This window comes from Xyrauchen texanus, chromosome 9, assembly GCF_025860055.1.
Source record: "Xyrauchen texanus isolate HMW12.3.18 chromosome 9, RBS_HiC_50CHRs, whole genome shotgun sequence".
Classification (NCBI taxonomy): Eukaryota; Metazoa; Chordata; class Actinopteri; order Cypriniformes; family Catostomidae; genus Xyrauchen; species Xyrauchen texanus.
The window spans coordinates 2,122,832-2,137,043 of NC_068284.1; the positions used below are offsets into that span (position 1 = coordinate 2,122,832).

The following is a 14,212-nucleotide window of genomic DNA, read 5'->3' on the forward strand; positions in this document are numbered from 1 at the left end:
ATTAGAAGCTATGCCCATTGATAACTTAAGGAGCAATTTTGCCCTGATCAAACCCTTAAAAACATTTTTAATTCAGACCTGTTTCGAAACATAGCAGTTCATTAGATATTACCACATGAAGCAGGTTTTACTTTAGCTTATGTTTTTGACATAAGTGATGTGAAACGAGAATGTGTTTTATTTATCCTTGTTTTTAATATTATTATCAGAAAAAGAATAATCTATTGATCATGGCCGCGCATTCACATATTTTCCTGAGCAGAACGGTAGATGGCGACATTATACAGTGTTTAACATCTCGACATGCTCACTGACTTTCTTTATTCCTCTGATAATCCTCCAATAATTCTCACATTGAACTACAAATCTCTCCCGCTATTATTAACTGATTTCAGGGTCGTTCCGATTCGAACGCGCTTCGATTTATTTACTAAATTATTGAAAAGAAATATTTTTTGCGTGTGAGATTTATTTTTTCATTTAGATGGCAAAGAGCAAATAAGAGTCACCTTATAGGTAAACTTGTTGCTTAAGCTATGGAAAATTAAATATGATTATATTTAAAATTATAATGATCTAAAAGTAACATTTGTGTCGTGTCTGGGTTGCATTGTCTTTTTACAATATCGCGACCCAATTTCCCCTTTATCCTTTTCATTTCCCCTTTTAAAGTTTTTTCAAACAATTTACCTGCAAAAATAAGGACGGCTTTTAGTCAAATTCGGGTTTCAGTAAAAAAGAGTGGAAAAAAATCTTCATTCCAACATTCTTGTTTTCATGATGTACATTATTGTAAAATAGTTTTTATAGTCTAAATAAAAACAATACATTTGTTAACATATTTTTAACCAAAACAAATGTGCAAATATTTACTTTTTTGTATGTTTTGTTTTCTTGTTTGAAATGTGCACAAGAGATTTAGCGTAGACTTTGTCCGGCAAAACAAAACTAACAAATATATATTTTTTTTCTGCATTAAATAAACAAATACACTGAATGGTTTTTGAGAATACATATTTTTATTGTACTGTACATAAATGTATTTTTTTTTCAACTTGTTAAACTAACAAAAGTGCAGTCATTATTATTCTATTGTGATTTTCGAAGCTCTTTTTCCTTTTACACATGAAGTTAAACCAATATAAATTCACCCCTCTGAATATAGGAGGTGGAATCTTTAATGAGTTGTCGAAAAAAGAGAAAAAATGAAAAAAGAAATACACGTAAAATTGAAACCGGGTTTCAAGTGGGTTTATGACATATTTTCCCACAAATTCTGTATGTTGCTGAGTGCAGTAAAAAAACAACTTTACAACGCCTTTATTGTGCCCCCAACAAATAAATGTAGACATGTGATAAATTCAAACAAGCGAATTAAAAATAAAAACTAGGCTATTATTGACAGGATAAATTGGACGTTTTGTCAAACAATATGTCTCCTCGTTTGTAGAAGTTTCGAGGTTTGTTCCAAGAGAGTAAATATGTTATAAACCTCGAAGTCAACAAGTTCTCGCTCCCTTTGTAGTCCTCTCTTCCTTTCTTTCTTCCATTGCATCTTCCTTTATTCTCTCGTAGATAACTGTGCCTCGAGCACATCATTTCGCAACTGCGAGCACATAATTTATGAATCCTCTGCTTGACATAGTTTACATAACGCATGGCTTCACATCTTGGTAGACACCTTGATGATGATGTAGCTGATGATGATAGTAGGATCCACTGGTGGTCGGATGAAACGACGTAATACCGTTGAAGTTCAACACAAAGTCTTTTCTGTCACAGACTGGCGAGGGGTGGGCCTGATATCGAGACATTTCTACTGCAAAAAATATATAATTCATAAATAAATTAGAGATCATTATTAATATTTGCATTTTTTCTTATTTATATATAATCTTTATAGAAGAGTGTGCATTCACGTTTTTATTTTCTACTATATAAGCCATTTTCCAATCGTAGGCTACATTTGACGTTTTTAAAAGGGCGACACTCTTTATAACAGTACTTTCGGCAAACGTAATCCATTTCAAAATTGATTTAAAGACGCAATGCATGTGCTTGTCGTAAACTGACATGTTAATCGTTAAAGGTTCATTTAAGAGATAACGGTTATATTGTCTGCAAATCTGTCCATTTTCCTATAATCTAAATGAATCCGGTTCAGTCGATATCAGATTTCCCCCCATTTTTGTTTCTTCACATCCTTAGAATTTTACAATATGTTCTTTTTGGTGGCGTATTTTTTCCACTCATTAAACATTTAGGTGATTCATTTGTGTTTGTCACATGGAGTTCAGCTGTTAAAACAGTCCGCGCTGGCTAAACTCAACCCTAAGCCTCTCTTGTAAAATCCTCTCTGTCTTGCTTGGAAATGTTGGGTTTTCATTACCAATCCACTGGCAAAGACGACAGTGTTTTCTTAACCTTAAAAAATGATAGACGGAAATCCAAAAAGCATACAAAAGCCTTGTGTCAAATACAAATTCGTTTTTAACTTCAACATAACTAGTTATACTAGTTTTCCTGATTAGATTGCTTCTCCAAAATAGCACTACAGCTAAATCAGCTGATCAAACAAACATTTATTGTTTATTTACACAGTTGAACTTCAATTTTAAACAGCGTTAGGCCTTTGACATTCATAACATTTGATATGTCCTATACATGAGGTAAATCTAATGCATAGGACCCTAGAAAAGAATAGACAAAAAAATCAAAACTCAAATTGAAATAGAAAGAAAGCATGTTGTGATTGTAGGAATTGTTTTTGAAAATATCATTGTCCTCTTAATACATAAATATAACTACCATGAATGCTATAAATGACAATTGAAATAATTTAATATATTTGTATTATATTTGTAAATTATAGAGGCTAGTTCGTCGATTTTAAATGCGGCCTTTTATTCAAAATTATTTTACAATATTTAATAACACACATTTTAAATATTATTTATCTCTCTAAACGCTTTAGTAATGTGCCTTCAATGTTAATTCTTCAATCACTTATATGGACATTTAAAGTGGGCATTCATATAGTTTTACCTGAGATGTCGGCCGCCGAATCTCTGCCGTTGTGATGCAAATAACTTTGCTCCAGAGAATATGGAGACATACTCGAGTGTAATCCAGAGGAGGTCGGACTGCTAGAGGACAGTGGCTGCTGTTTAACATAGGGAGAAACACCAGATGAAGGCCAGTGCGCCGAGGCGGCTCCATACGGCGAATGGCACTCCAAAGAGCCGGACATCGCCGGGGGTGAATGAAGGGGGCTATTGCTGCTGTCAGGGCCATACTCGCCGTTTGAGGTCACTTGGCATGCCGTCATGTATGTAGAGCCGGTGCTCGGGGACATGTGTGAGACGTGATGACTTGCAGTAAATCCATCGTAGCCCGTATGAACGCCGGGAACAGCGTTGGTCATCATGTCCAAATTGTAGCCGTTGGTATGACAGGCCAGGGACGCGGAAGGGGACTGGAAGTCAAAGTTTTGGGGCAGCATTGAAGCACCGAAGCCGATTCCGTTCATCATGCGGTACATGGGTTTCAGAGCCTGGCATTTCCTTCGGAAACCCCGTGGTCTGCGTCGAAACGAGCCTTCCTCGAACATGAACTCGCTCCCGGGGTCAATGGTCCAATAGTGGCCTTTGCCCGGACGCCCGAGGCCCTTGGGAAGTTTGATGAAACACTCGTTTAGAGACAAATTGTGTCTGACGGAATTTTTCCAGCCCTGGTAGGAACCTCTAAAAAACGGAAAGCGAGCCTGGAGGAACTGGTAAATTTCACTGAGTGTCAACCTTTTGGTCGGCGAGCTCTGTATCGCCATGACTATAAGAGCGATGTATGAGTAAGGTGGCTTTTCGGGGCGTCTCATGCCCGAATTTGACTTTTTCCCTTTGGTACCGGTCGCAGTTGTGCTCTCCAGCACAGTCTGTGCGCTCTGGATAGCCGAGTGCATGCCACTGGACGCCGGACTGGATCTGAGGGGAGGCGGCGGGTCCAGCTGTTGCTGGGAGTTTTCAGTCGTCATTGTTAAGCGCTACGGCTTAGTGACAAAAAGTAGCAACAAATACAACAACAACAACAAAAAAAAGACTAAAATTGTCCGTATTTAAGAAGTGATTTTATTTTCTCTCTACAAGATAAACTAAAAGAAAAGGTCAAAACTGTTGGTTCTCTATCCGAAAGTCAGTCTCTTCGAGGTGTGCAGGTCAGTCCGTCAGAATCCAGCTCTGCTCGCAGGACGCGCTCCTGGTTGAGGCCACCAGCTGTGTGTCGCCAGGATAGTGACCCCTCCTTAGTCTCTCGGTGGCCATCGTCAGGACTAATCCTTTAGGCAGAAGGAAACTCAATGCTCCGGAGTCTTCTGGCGCAAAGACGCGCGGCCAAACAAAACGCGACCACCTATCAATTCGTAAATCTCTCTCTGCCCCCTAGATCCCCACAAAATTCCTCCAAGAAATCTCCTAGAACTGTGGAGACCCACCCCTTTCCATGTCTGGCATGCCTCCAGCTATCGGTCAGGCGGGAGGCTGTGCAGAGTCCGAATAGATAGGCTCCCCACCTCCCCTCTGACAACCTAAATACACGCAATAACGCCATTTATCAAGCCCGCTCCGACATTTCAATCAACAGCGCCACACGCCAAACACCGCGGAGAACGCTGTCAGACCTCCACGCCAATAATTAATGGCGTGTTTTGGTGAGTCCTGGCACTGGGAGGGAGGTGGGAGGTTGAGATAGAAAAGCACGTCTAGCACTGAGTGGCACGGTTTAATGGCTCTGTAACACGCGCTTTTGACCACCGAAAGAACAGAGGAATGAGTTCATTGATTCGTCAAAAGAGAGAAGAATGTGAGCACGTAAGGCAGTGACCTGGTTGAGCATCTTGTCAAGTAAGCATGAGGGGGGTGGGCGAAAAAAAGACCCTCTCCATGTGTATACAAGTTCTTGTAAAGGGCTGTTCTGGATAAATGGTTTTGACATGAGTGGAAGCAGGCTTTTTCCATCAGCCGCTGCGCCGCTGCTCGGATACCACACACAGCGCAGTGTCAGTTTACCGTCCCGCACCCCTATCACCCCTCCTCAGAGGACAACTAATTAATAGTGGAAAGTGAGCTTAATTGGCCGTATGGAAAAATCTCCAGTGCAAAGCAACATTCATGATTATTCTGAAAGAAACAACCAAAGCTAATAGAAATGGCCAAAGTTACTTGATTTAGCCAAAATAAATGTAATAAAGTTACTCTTTCATGTGGAATGCTTAATAATAATAATAATAATAATATAAGATTATTTAAATAATATACTATAAATAATAACAACAATACAATATAATATAAATAATAATAGTATAAGGTTATATAAATAATATAACATAAATATAAGATTATGTAAATAATAAATATAAATAATAACAATAATAATATTTATTATTAATATTATTTCACGGTGAAGAAATTACACTTTTATTCCCTTTTTTACGATAATGCACTTTTTAAATTTGCATTAACATTTGAATTTAATCCTAAAAATAGAAAGAACATAAATACACCTCAGAAAAAAGATTTCTTGCCATTTTTAAAACAAATTAGGGCATACATGATTATTAATTAAGAAGTATTAAATATTAATTAGCTGACCTTACTTGGGTTTATTAAGACAATCAGTTTGAATGATTTTTCTAAGTAAGTGTAGGCTACTTATTTTGCTGAAGTAAACATAACTTATTTTTTTAAGTAAAGTCTGGACTTTTTTAAAGTACAACTGAGTAAAGAAGAATGACTTCAATTTATTAACAATAAACACCCTCATGGTGACACAAATCACAACAGCTACAACAAAACAAAAACAACAGTAAAAATAATTAAAACGAGCAACATTTTTAAATGACAATTATTTAATTTTTTTAAAGAAGTATCCTTGTTTTGACCAAACCTGCATCATTTACTCAAGCTCGAGTTCTTCTGTGTAGGTTATTCCACACAGCCGCACTTTTGTACTTGACCATTTTGAGTTAGTTCTACTCAAAGCCAAAATTTAAAGAACGTGTGTATATATATATATATATATATATATATATATATATGAAATATGTGACATTCCAAATTCCAAAATGTGACATTTTAACTATAGTTAATTATGACCACTTTAATATTATTATTATTATTTGATGACTAGCCTACTTTAAGGTATAGAGAGTAACGGTAACTTAATTAAAACTAGAACTAATATATATATATATATATTAATATTTTCACTTCTTAATATATATATATATTTGAGATAAATATTAGTATTTACAGTGCATTATTTGCAATTTTAGAGCTTATAGAAACACTGAAAACATCAGAAAAAAGGGTAATATTTTCCTTGAGGTCAGCTGCCTTCTCAGCTGCAATGTTAATTATAGATAAAGTTTGCTAGTAGATGCCAGAATTTAAATACGCCGCAAAGTCCAATGACTTTAGTAGGCTATTTGCAGGAACCCCTTTTTAATATTTTTCACACACACACACACACACACACACACACACACACACACACACACACACACACACACACACACACACACACACACACACACACACACACACAAATTGCTCCTCGCCCATGTTACAAAAAAACATTTTATAGGGTTAAAATAATTCTAGTCGGCAAAGGATATTTAGTCGATGCTACTATATTAACCATTATTAAACCTCTTATTAACTAATTGGCTGCTATTTGAATACACGCACTGAAATATATGAATGCAGTTTACATCAAAGACGACAAAAGGATGTGATGATAAAATCAGCCCTCGTCATAACAATAAAGGTAAACAGAAAAGAAAAGAATCGCCCCGAAATTCCCGGCAACATCAAGCCCCCTCTCCCCGCTGCGTTCAGGATGCACACTTGGCCCAGAGAATCTTTACTCTGAGCGAAAGAAAAATACGTGAAAGACTTTGAATGTTTAACACTACAGCCTCATCTGCTGTTTTGGTGACCTCTTGACGAAAGGTGACAAGCTGACCTAGTCTGGAGTCTCCGAGTCCAATTTTAAATGACTGTTTAATGTCAGTGTTAAAGCTTTTTACTCTCCGAGTAAAACGGACGGATATTTGTAGTTCTGGACAGAAAATATAAATATTCACTTACTAAATATATCTGTGTCCGCTCTCGGGGAAACTCAGCGAAGAAAAAAACAAAGCATCGAGTTCTCGAGGCGCCCACAATGACGAATGTTTCTCTCAATAATCCAACAACTTCAGCAATTGTTTCAATTCCAATCAAACAAATAAACTGTGCGATAATAACAAAGATTGCGCTGCTATGGGGAACTGTGGGTTTGAATAATCCATGCATCTTCATCTTGATTTATATACATTAAAACATCTATTAAAGTAACACATAAACAAATATGGATAGGTTTGAGGTTTCGGTCGGCTTTGATTTGTTGTAAATCTTTATTGTATTGTAAGATTGGTTAGTACAAACTATCACAGCTTTGCCCCATCATGCTTGTGAAGATATTGTACATTGTAACCTGTAGGTTGCAGTAGAGTCTCTTGAGTTATGAGATGGGAGGCCGCAGGCCTGGTCAGTTTGATTGGTAGTATTGGTAGTTGTTTTGATTAAGATTCTCAAAAGAATTATAATAATAATAGTAATAAGTGGTGAGGGAGATTTTGACACAACATTTGGGGTAAAAGTCCCCCAGAGGGGCTATAGTGATATCGTATAAATGAGAAATAAACGGACTAAAGTCATAGGGCAAAGGTTTTTGAGACAGCAAGATTTTCTTGAGTAACAGATGAAGATAATACTTATTCAAAATATCCACCATTTATTGTTCATTTCAGCCACATTTGGCATTTCATAACATCTCAAGTATTCTATAAACAAATTAATCTCCATTGTGATCAGTATATGTGAGCCCACATTGAAGCTCCTCTCCTTTCACTTATTGAAAAACTTTTGATTTAATAACTTTGGACAAACTTGAAAATGAAAAATAAGTATTTTGTTTCAAAATAAATGTGATATTTTTCGGCATTTTGATTATAAATTTGCTATATTTTAAAAATAATTAACATATATATATTTGAATCAAATTACCTCAAAATCAAACTAAACACATTGCGTGAAATCATCTTACGCATCAGAAATGTAACATATAAAATATATGGCCAATCCGCCCCTGGTGTTGAGTACTGTGAAACTTTTTGTTGCTGTTTATTGTTTTGGGAGAAAATCAAATCACATGTGCCTTTTACCCATGGGTGTCTTTTGCCCCGTTCTACCCGACTAGCTACAACTAATAAATAGGATTATTATTATTATTATTATTACTTTAATAACAACAACGGCATCATCATTATTATTATTATTATTATTATTATTATTATAACAACAGCAACACTAATATCAATAATAATAATGAGTTAAAACTGAGTATTTTTGTGGAGTAAATCAAATCAAAAGTTGTACTATTACTATTATTATATTAATAATTATTATTATTTTAACAACAACAACAATGACGACAACATTATTATTATTAATTTAAAAACAACAGCTACAAAAACGACAATATTATTATTATTATTATTATTATTATTATTATTATTATTATTATTATAACAACAGCAACACCAATATCAATAATAATTATAATAAGTTAAAACTGATCATCTCTTTTGGAGAAAATCTAATTAAAAGTGCTTTTTTGCCCCGTTGTACCTTACTAGCTACTAATAAATAGGATTACCATTATTATATTAATAATAATTATTACTTTAACCACAACAATGACGACAACATTATTAATATTAATTTAATAACAACAGCTACAACAACGACAATATTATTATTATTATTATTATTATAACAACAGCAACACCAGTATCAATAATAATAATAATAAGTTAAAACTGAGTATTTTTGGGGGGAGAAAATCAAATCAAAATGCTTTTTGCCCCGTTGTACCCTACTAGCTACTAATAAATAGGATTGCCATTATTATATTAATAATTATTATCACTTTAATAACAACAACAATGATGAAAATATTTGTATTATTATTACTCTAATAACAACAGCAACAACATTGACACAATTATTATTGTTGTTATTGTTATTATTGTTAATAATAAGTATTTTTGGGTTTTAAATAATAAGTGCCTTTTAACCGGGGTGCCTTTTGCCCCATTATACCATACTAGCACTAATAAATAGGATTACTATTATTATTCATAATATTATTATTAATTTAATAACTACAACCAGAACGACAATATTATTATTATTATTATTATTATTATTATTACTCTAATAACAACAGCAACAACAACAACAATATTATTGTTATTATTATTATTATTACTCTAATAACAACAGCAACAACAACAATATTATTATTATTATTACTCTAATAACAACAGCAACAACAACGGCAATATTATTATTGTTGTTATTGTTATTATTGTTAATAATAATAATAATTATTATTATTATTATTATTATTAATATTAAGTATTTGGGGTTTAAATCACAAGTGCCTTTTACCCTGATGACTTTTGCCACATTGTACCCTACTAACTTCCACTAATAAATAGGATTAATATTATTATTATTAAAATATGATTATTACTTTAATAACAACCACAACGACAATATTAGTAGTAGTAGTAGTAGCCTAGTATTACTCTAATAACAACAGCAACAACAACGGCAATGTTAATAATAATAAATAGTCAAAACGGAGTAATAATTTCCAACACTTTTAACTCTCAAAAAAGTTTTTAGCTAATATGTTGATATGGTCTGTAGATACAAATATAGGCCTACTACATTTTCAAATCAAGCATATTTGGCTATGTTATCCTAATAGGTAAATCACTAAACTTGAGGTATGTCGTCTTATCTTCAGGACCGTGGACAGCTCGTGGTGAAGTATACAACTATTTCACACTCCGTCCCGTTGGGAATGTCATGTTCACAGCTGCCTAAAATGAAAGCTGTTTTATCATTGTGTTATTGTACTTGACCAATGACTAAAAACGGCTGCGGATCTATCTTCATATTCAGGCAGAGAAGGGTGCTATAAGCTAAAGAACAAAAGCAAATCAGACAGAAGGCCAATGGTGACCTATAGGATAACATGACGTACAGGAATTGCAACAAGCTCCCTGTCTTTTACAAGTATGATGCCAATTACATTTATGACGAAATGTAACGTGTACATGTTGAAAACAATCACATTTCTTGATTTTCATTCCTATCAAAATGTGCGTTAGAGCCAACCATTATTGAGAACAACAGTGGAAAGTTTAAAGGAACAGCCATTGTGAATTTGTGTCCCATACAGAAATCTGAGAAATCCCACAAGTATTTGGCAAAATGTTATATCAATGAAAACGGCCATTTTGTAATATAATGTACAAGTATATGACATTTATATATAAGTGAAAACCATATCTGAACATATATTTAATATACGTGTTTTGCATTGCCATCATATTTCATGGCTGAATTCACAGGATCTTAAGAGATCTCTGATGGAACTCATCGATTAGTAAGGATCAATGCCAATTCGAGTTTCATTTGAAAATAGATTTTATTATCCAGTTAAAATGCGCATGCTTGTCAGGAACAATGAAGTCATTCCAGTTTACGACTTTGATGCAACATCCTCAGCTTCTCTTTTAGAACTCAGGTTGAGCTTGTCTGAGTAAATCTGAAATGAATACAGGTATACTTTCATAAGGTCACAATCAATAAACAACTGACAAAAAAAAAACACACATCATAAATACACAAACAAACGCAATCGTTCAGTAGGACAATAAACAACAAACAATTAAATAGTTTTCTGTTCACTTTGTGTGTTCACTCAACTCAAACTTTATCGACAATGTCCCAAAACCAATCAGTTTGGTGACGACATGCAGCCTGATGAAATGAACTTTGCCAAAAGTCTTTGACAAGTCATGAGTACAGAAAGTGCCAACGTTCCCCAGCCCAGACCCTCACACCATTAAGACAGCAAATAGTCAATCTTGAACGGGTGATAGCCCGCTAAAGCTGGCACAGGTGCCACGGCGGTCGTGTGCGGGATCGAGAGGTACTCGGAGGTCAGCTGGAACGGGAAGAGGTCCCTTTGGTAACGGCAGCTCATGGCAGGGTCCTCGGGCGCTCCATAGGATCGAAGCACCTGCGAGTGCGGGAGAGCGACGGGGGAGCCACGCATGACATAAGGGAGCATGTCCACTCCCCCTAGCCAGGTGTCAGTTTTGAGAGCGGGGCGTTCCTCTTTCCTAAAAGGTCGACTGAGGATGCTGTCGATGGCGAAGGAGCTCGTGAACTTGGAGCTGGAAGGAGGCGTAGTGTCCACTAAAGCAGCTTGGCTCGGCCCCTCTGGCTCTTTGCCGGCTTTTTTGTTGATGCGCTTTCTCCTCCGCCGAAACACTCCATCCGCAAAGGTGTACTCGCTCTGCGGGTTCAGCATCCAGTAGTTGTCCTTGCCCCACGGTCTGGAGGGATCCCGCAGCACCTTTAGAAAGCAGTCGTTCAGAGACAGATTGTGGCGCACGGAGTTCCTCCATCCCGTATAGCTGCCTCGAAAAAACGGGAACTTTTTCATGAGGTAATCGTTGATTTCGGCGAGGGTCAGTCGACCCGAGTTCGAGTCGCGGATGGCCATGGCTATCAGAGCGATGTAGGAGTACGGCGGCTTGGGTCTCCGGGTATAGGGCTTGCCTTTGCTCTCCGCGCACGGAGTAACAGGTGCCGGACTGTGCGCAACGCAGTCTCCATCCGAGCCCAGCTCCTCCTCTGCGGACAGCGGGGACGGGATACTGCCCTCAGCGTCGCTGCACAGCTCCACGGGCTTAGAGTCGTAGTGACCCCCACAAAACACTTCCAGTTTCATGTTCAGACGTGATTTGGTGACACTGGTTTAACTGTCCAACCCTTGGTTCCACATACGGAGCTAAATACCCACACAGCGCTGTCAAACACAATCCAGACCGTGAGAGTGACAGGACTCGTACCTGCTGCTGAAGTATAAGTGCATGTAACATCTCGAGCAGTCGCTCATCTGGCTAATATAGCCGCTCACCTCCGGGTATGCCTACAGGGGGCGGGGCCTGACGAGCTGTCTTTACGTCTTAAAATTAATCTTTGCTAAACAGACAAGGATCATGCTGCACACCCTGTTTTGAAATAAAGCGGTCAGGCATATATGAACAAATATCTGTTAGAGTGGTGATGGATTGTTTTGTTGATCTGAGCCGGGTTGCGTCACGGCTTGGTGGGTTCACCTGTGTTTTTGCTCACCTTTGTCTGCGCATTCCCAGACGACTTTCACCTCAGGAAACCAGGTGGCGTGCGTTTATCAGAGATGGTTGTTTTTACCCATGTGCCTTGGCGCATAGAGTACGAAAAATAGTTTAGCAGCATGTAGAAAGCATTCTTTATCCAATGCAGGTCTAAAAGTTAAAGTTATTAATGTACTGTATATGATGTGTGAGACTATTAAAAGGTAGTTGGCTATAGCCTGTGATAAACAGGAGAAATAATTACTGGCAACATATTATAATAATTTGTATGGGCCATTTCCATTTGAAAAAGGTGATTTTTTAAAGTAAATTTCTGTTGGATTCTAAACATCCAATCAGACAAGGAATGTCTTTAAATGGATAGTTCACCCAAAAAAGAAAATTCTCTCTTCATTTACTCACCCTCATGCCATCCCAGGTGTGTATGACTGTCTTTCTTCTGGTAACGCTGTTACCTTTTTAAAGACATATACAGGTAGCTATATCCTCCTAACATATATTTCACATTTTAAATTTACCTTGACATGTTAGTGGAATTTATTAACACTTAAAGGAATAGTTCTTCCAAACATGAACATTTTCTCATCATTTACTCACCCTCATGTCATCCCAGATGTGTATGACTTTCTTTCTTCAGCAGAACACATATGAAGATTTTTAGAGGAATATTTCAGCTCTGTAGGTCCTTACAATGCAAGTGAATGGTGATCAGACCTTTAAAGTTCCAAAAAAACATAAAAGTAATCCATAATACTCCAGTGGTTAAATCCATGTCTTCAGATGCAATATGATAGATGTCAGTGAGAAACAGATCAATATTTAAGTCCTTTTTCACTATAAATATCAATTTTCACACTCAAATTATTCTTTTGTTTTTGGCTATTCACATTCTCTGTGTGTATCACCACCTACTGGGAAGGGAGGACATTTTATATTATATTATATCCTTCTCAAGACATGGATGTAACCGCAGGAGTCATATGGATTACTTTCATGCTGCCTTTATGTGATTTGTAGAGCTACAAATGTCTGGTCACCATTCACTTGCATTGTAAGGACCTACAGAGCTGAAATATTCCTCTAAAAATCTTCATATGTGTTCTGCTGAAGAAAGAAAGTCATACACATCTGGGATGACATGAGGGTGAGTAAATGATGAGAAAATGTTCATGTTTGGAAGAACTATTCCTTTAAGTGTTAATAAATTCCACTAACATGTCAAGCTAAATTTAAAATGTGAAATATATGTTAGGAGGATATAGCTACCTGTATATGTCTTTAAAAAGGTAACAGCGTTTTGTCGCTTTACAGTTCATTTTGCCGTTTAAATTTATGCTTATGGTCATGACACTACAATGTGTTTATTAGAAACATAATTTAATGCTTATATTTCTACAAATATCCACTTTTTAATAAGACTCCAGTGGTTAAATCCATATTTTCAGAAGTGATATGATAAGTGCGTGTGAGAAATGGATTCATATTTAAGGCCTTTTTCACTCTAAATACGTCTTTTGATTTTGGTGATTCACATTCTCCGTGCATATCGCCACCTACTGGGCAGAGAGGATCATTTATAGTAAAAAGGGATCTACAAATTGATCTGTTTCTCACCTATTCCCTATTATGACATGTTGTAAACTTTGCATTGTTTACATATTTGTTAGTGAACCATTTACTAACTGTGGGTCCAAATATGGGATTCAAAATTCCCTTTTAACTTGGAAATCAACAATAAGATTTGGTTTGTAAACGTAAAAATTTTCTAAAAACAAAAACTCATTTTATTAATGTTAGCATGTAAAATAAAGAAGTACATTTGTGGGGTTGTCCATGTTTACACCATCAGGTTTTGCTCATACTTGTAGAGTTTATGCCAGCTCGGCT

The 14,212-nt window shown here is 36.4% G+C and overlaps 3 protein-coding genes across 4 annotated transcripts in view; all 3 read right to left on the reverse strand.

Annotated features, from left to right (window-relative positions):
- The window catches only part of LOC127648804 (gastrula zinc finger protein XlCGF8.2DB-like), a 399,553-nt gene that overhangs the window by 72,702 nt on the left and 312,639 nt on the right, over positions 1-14,212 (reverse strand). The gene's annotated exons all lie outside the window — the stretch shown is intronic.
- LOC127648808 (forkhead box protein F2-like) lies at positions 1,335-4,737 on the reverse strand. Of its 2 annotated transcripts, none has more exons than XM_052133575.1 (2): positions 3,046-4,737; positions 1,335-1,816 (listed from the first exon to the last, which is right to left on the reverse strand). In XM_052133575.1, exons 1-2 carry the CDS (start codon positions 4,028-4,030, stop codon positions 1,647-1,649), a joined length of 1,155 nt encoding a protein of 384 aa, XP_051989535.1. In that variant the 5' UTR covers positions 4,031-4,737; the 3' UTR covers positions 1,335-1,646. The 2 variants fall into 2 exon arrangements, with proteins under 2 accessions (XP_051989535.1, XP_051989534.1); XM_052133574.1 differs by having other exon boundaries at positions 1,335-1,819; positions 3,046-4,732.
- On the reverse strand, positions 10,571-12,083 carry LOC127648815 (forkhead box protein Q1-like). The gene is made up of 2 exons (XM_052133591.1): positions 10,884-12,083; positions 10,571-10,722 (listed from the first exon to the last, which is right to left on the reverse strand). Exon 1 carries the CDS (start codon positions 11,914-11,916, stop codon positions 11,023-11,025), a length of 894 nt encoding a protein of 297 aa, XP_051989551.1. The 5' UTR covers positions 11,917-12,083; the 3' UTR covers positions 10,571-10,722; positions 10,884-11,022.